The 3,406-nt window shown below is 48.2% G+C and overlaps 1 protein-coding gene across 1 annotated transcript in view; it reads left to right on the top strand.

Moving 5' to 3' along the window:
* The first annotated feature begins 267 nt into the window (after nucleotides 1–267).
* The window catches only part of DONSON (downstream neighbor of SON), a 20,153-nt gene continuing 17,014 nt past the window's right edge, over nucleotides 268–3,406 (top strand). The window contains exons 1-2 of the mRNA XM_018555538.1: nucleotides 268–652; nucleotides 2,925–2,996. Of these exons, the coding sequence (XP_018411040.1) occupies nucleotides 326–652; nucleotides 2,925–2,996 (399 nt within the window). The 5' untranslated portion in view covers nucleotides 268–325. The remainder of the gene's footprint in view (nucleotides 653–2,924; nucleotides 2,997–3,406) is intronic.

Here is a 3,406-nt window from a genome sequence, read left to right on the forward strand (position 1 = left end):
CTGGTAAATCACAGTTAACATGACCGCACTTTGGCGGCATCTAGCGGTGACTGCTGGTAATTCACAGCTAACATGATCGTACCTTGGCGGCCTCTAGCGGCGACTGCTGGAAATTCACAGATAACATGATCGTACTTTGGCGGCCTCTAGCGGTGACAGCTGGCACTGTCGCAGCTGACTGAAGGTGGGCGGCCTCTAGGGGTGACCACTGGTACAGCTGACCGACTGTAAATGGAGAAGGGGCGGGCTCTTGGGCGGGGCCTGGGAAAGCGCGCCACATTCAGAATACACAGCAGTCAGTAGAGTTCCAGTCTTCCCTGCCACCATGTCTGAGCTGCTCCCCGGCTACTCCCCCAACTTCAAGAAGCCAGCCGAGATCCTGCGGTTGAGCCGGCGGAGGAGCCGCAGCGAGGTGGGGCCACGGGGAGCACTCTTCTCCCCGGGGGAAGTGGCGAGGAGGGTGCCCGGAGTCCGGCCATTCTCCCCAGGGACACAGCGCAGCGGGGGAGGCGCGGTGAAGAGAAGGAACCCGTTCGCCAGTCTAGAGAACACCTTAGAGGCGAAGAGAAGAGCGGGCAGCGTGCCGGAATGTGACTTCCTCGGGGATAGATGCAGCGTGGCAGCCGTGGAGAAGAAGCCGGAGCCCGTTCAGGTGAGCCCGGGGAGTGACTGGGTTAATCGGCTCCTTTTTGTTGACTTTATATTCCCCGCAAAAAAATGAAAGGGCCAGCCAATGGGAGGTCGCCACGTCACGGATTTACGCGTGCAGATGCTCTCCCAGGGAGGTCTCGTGACAGCCGGCATTGTGTACATGGCGTTGGTCTATGTCTCCTGTCTGGGTATGATTAGTCCCTGTTCAGTCTGAGCTCTACGATGTGTAGATCTTCAGGTTGAGCTTCAGAAGATAAGTGCCCCTTTGTCCTGACCTATGGTAACCCCCCCTCTACAATGGAAGACGCATACTTATATGGCATTCTTGCCCCACAAGTCTGACTCCTGGCTGCGCCTTACAGCCCCATAGGCTTCTATAGGGCTGTGTACAGAGATGGTGGGGCAAAGCTAGGGTTGCCACCTGTCCAGGATTCACCGGACAGTCAGGGTTTTGAATGCTGTGTCCAGGTTTCATGGCAGCTGAGACCTGGACACATGATGTCAGACAGACGGGGGCAACCAAAATTAAGATAGGGGCTATCGGCCCCCCAGTAAAACTAGTCTTAACTGTGATATTTACATACGAATAAGCCACGGCTCATTCTCCCCAAATAATGTCCGTGCGTCGCTAGAGTGTTTGGGTTTCACTGGAAGAAAAGGTGGCAACCCTAGGCAAAGTACCATAGAAGTCTATGGGGGTATAACGCACAAGTGCGGCCAAGATGTAAACAATCACTGGAGGCCGCAGCTGTTGGATCCAGGTAAAGCTGGCTAAACACTGAGCACATTTGGTCCGGTTCTTAATGAAGTCTAAATTCTAGGGTGGCCTGTTTACTGCCTCCCGTCTGACATTTTTCAAATAAAGAAACCAGACAGAAAATTGTCAGTTGGAGAGCACCGGCATCCAATCAGATGCAAGCATTGTTGGGGTATTTTGACAGCCAGCAGGGCCAACTGCGGCAGGAGGTGGTCAGGGGCTGTAGGAGGGCATGCGGCAGGGGGTGGTCAGGGGCGGCAGGAGGTGGTCAGGGGCTGCAGGCGGCAGGAGTTGGTCAGGAGCTGCGGGCAGGCATGCGGCAGGAGGTCTTGGAGAATGGGGACATGCTTCAGAAGTCAGTCAAAGACTGAAGATGCAATACATGAGACAGCTGGAGATCACTGCCATTACGTCCCTTTTACAAATCAGTGCTGCCACATTTGGGCTCCTTGTAGCCATCTTAAAAATCACTTGAATAAAGGAAAAAAATGGGATGCCCAACAAATCCTCCTTCTCTTTGCTCCGCCTGCTGTTCTGTTCAGCCACTGATGGCAAAAAGAAATACCCAGTATGTCCAGGTATGTAGGAGCATGTGACTTGCTTTCTTACACTTGAGGGTACTGCTGCACTCCTTGCCAGATATCCCTTGTGTGGAGAAGGGTGCTGAAATGACTGCGAATGAAACATCGTACATGAAATCTGTATGAGGGACATCACCAGCACACCATAAACTTGTGTCAAAGAACAATCTTCTATATAAGAGCAAGATGTAACATTACAAAGTGCAACGTTTCGGGGCTGCACAGGCTCAGCATTAAGCCTAAAGAAGGGGACCCTGTGCTGCCCCGAAACGTTGCACTTTGTAATGTTACATCTTGCTCTTATATAGAAGATTGTTCTTTGACAAGTTTATGGTGTGCTGGTGATGTCCCTCATACAGATTTGCTTCCTTACACATCACAGCTCTGTAGCTTGGCCTGGTGATGTCACATGAGGGTGCGGAGAGAGTCATTGACCCTGTGTAAGCTCCAAATCATGACCTGAAAAAGATTGTAATATTTATAGTCAATACTGGTGCCCTCAGATGCTCCGGTATACCACTCCACGGTCCTGAGTGATTCTATCAGTCTACGTTTATGAGAGTAACACATTTACTGCGTATCTTTTAAAAAAATCTATATTTTTATTTATAACTGAGTATAAAAGTACAACGAAGTAACATAATTTAAACATAATATCTCTTTTTAAAAGCAAGTGTTTATCAAGTACCGACTGATGTGGTAAGTGTCTAATCATTACCGCTATTCCCTACTTGTATATAAATGTTGATATTAAACAATCCATTAGGTTTATAAATATTGGCCCTGATTGCTGTTATATGTTTTAAAGTGTCTCTTTTATAGGATTATTCTGGCTGTTTGCGGAGTCCATATTTATAATATGTGTCCAGAAAAGCCTAAAAATAACCCGGTGCTTTATGGATACTGAAAGTAATCCATTGTTTGTTCTTTTTCAGTTTCATTCGGTGGAAGATGTACTTTGGGGGGACAGCCTTGAACCTGAACCCACTGATACCACAAAGATTGAAGTAAATATTGCACATTTATGAAGATCCTCAGTAACAATTGTGCTTTTTGAGGGGCTGCTTTACAAAAAAGAAATATATTAATATTACATGTATAACTAACACCTGTTACATACTTTAAGTTTTGCTCAACGTTGCTCGTTTTTGTTTTAGTGGTTCCTAGGCCTAATGGAGAGACTGAATCTTCTGGCAGAGAAATATAACCCTGACACCGGGGCGGGGGAATTAATAAGGATGTCAGGAGCCAGCAGGGTTTTTTTTTCTCTCTCATTAATCACAATTAGTGAAAACCTCTTAAGTTGGGCGCCAGCAGCAATTTTAAGGAGTTTTAGGCTACTTGACTCCTGGGATTTGTGCAACCCTGCCCTTACAGCATCTCCAACCCTTCTCTAGGCTATCCAAATCCCCCCCCC

This window comes from Nanorana parkeri, unplaced genomic scaffold (genome assembly GCF_000935625.1).
Source record: "Nanorana parkeri isolate BGI_ZX_2015 unplaced genomic scaffold, ASM93562v1 scaffold201, whole genome shotgun sequence".
In the NCBI taxonomy this organism is placed as follows: domain Eukaryota; kingdom Metazoa; phylum Chordata; class Amphibia; order Anura; family Dicroglossidae; genus Nanorana; species Nanorana parkeri.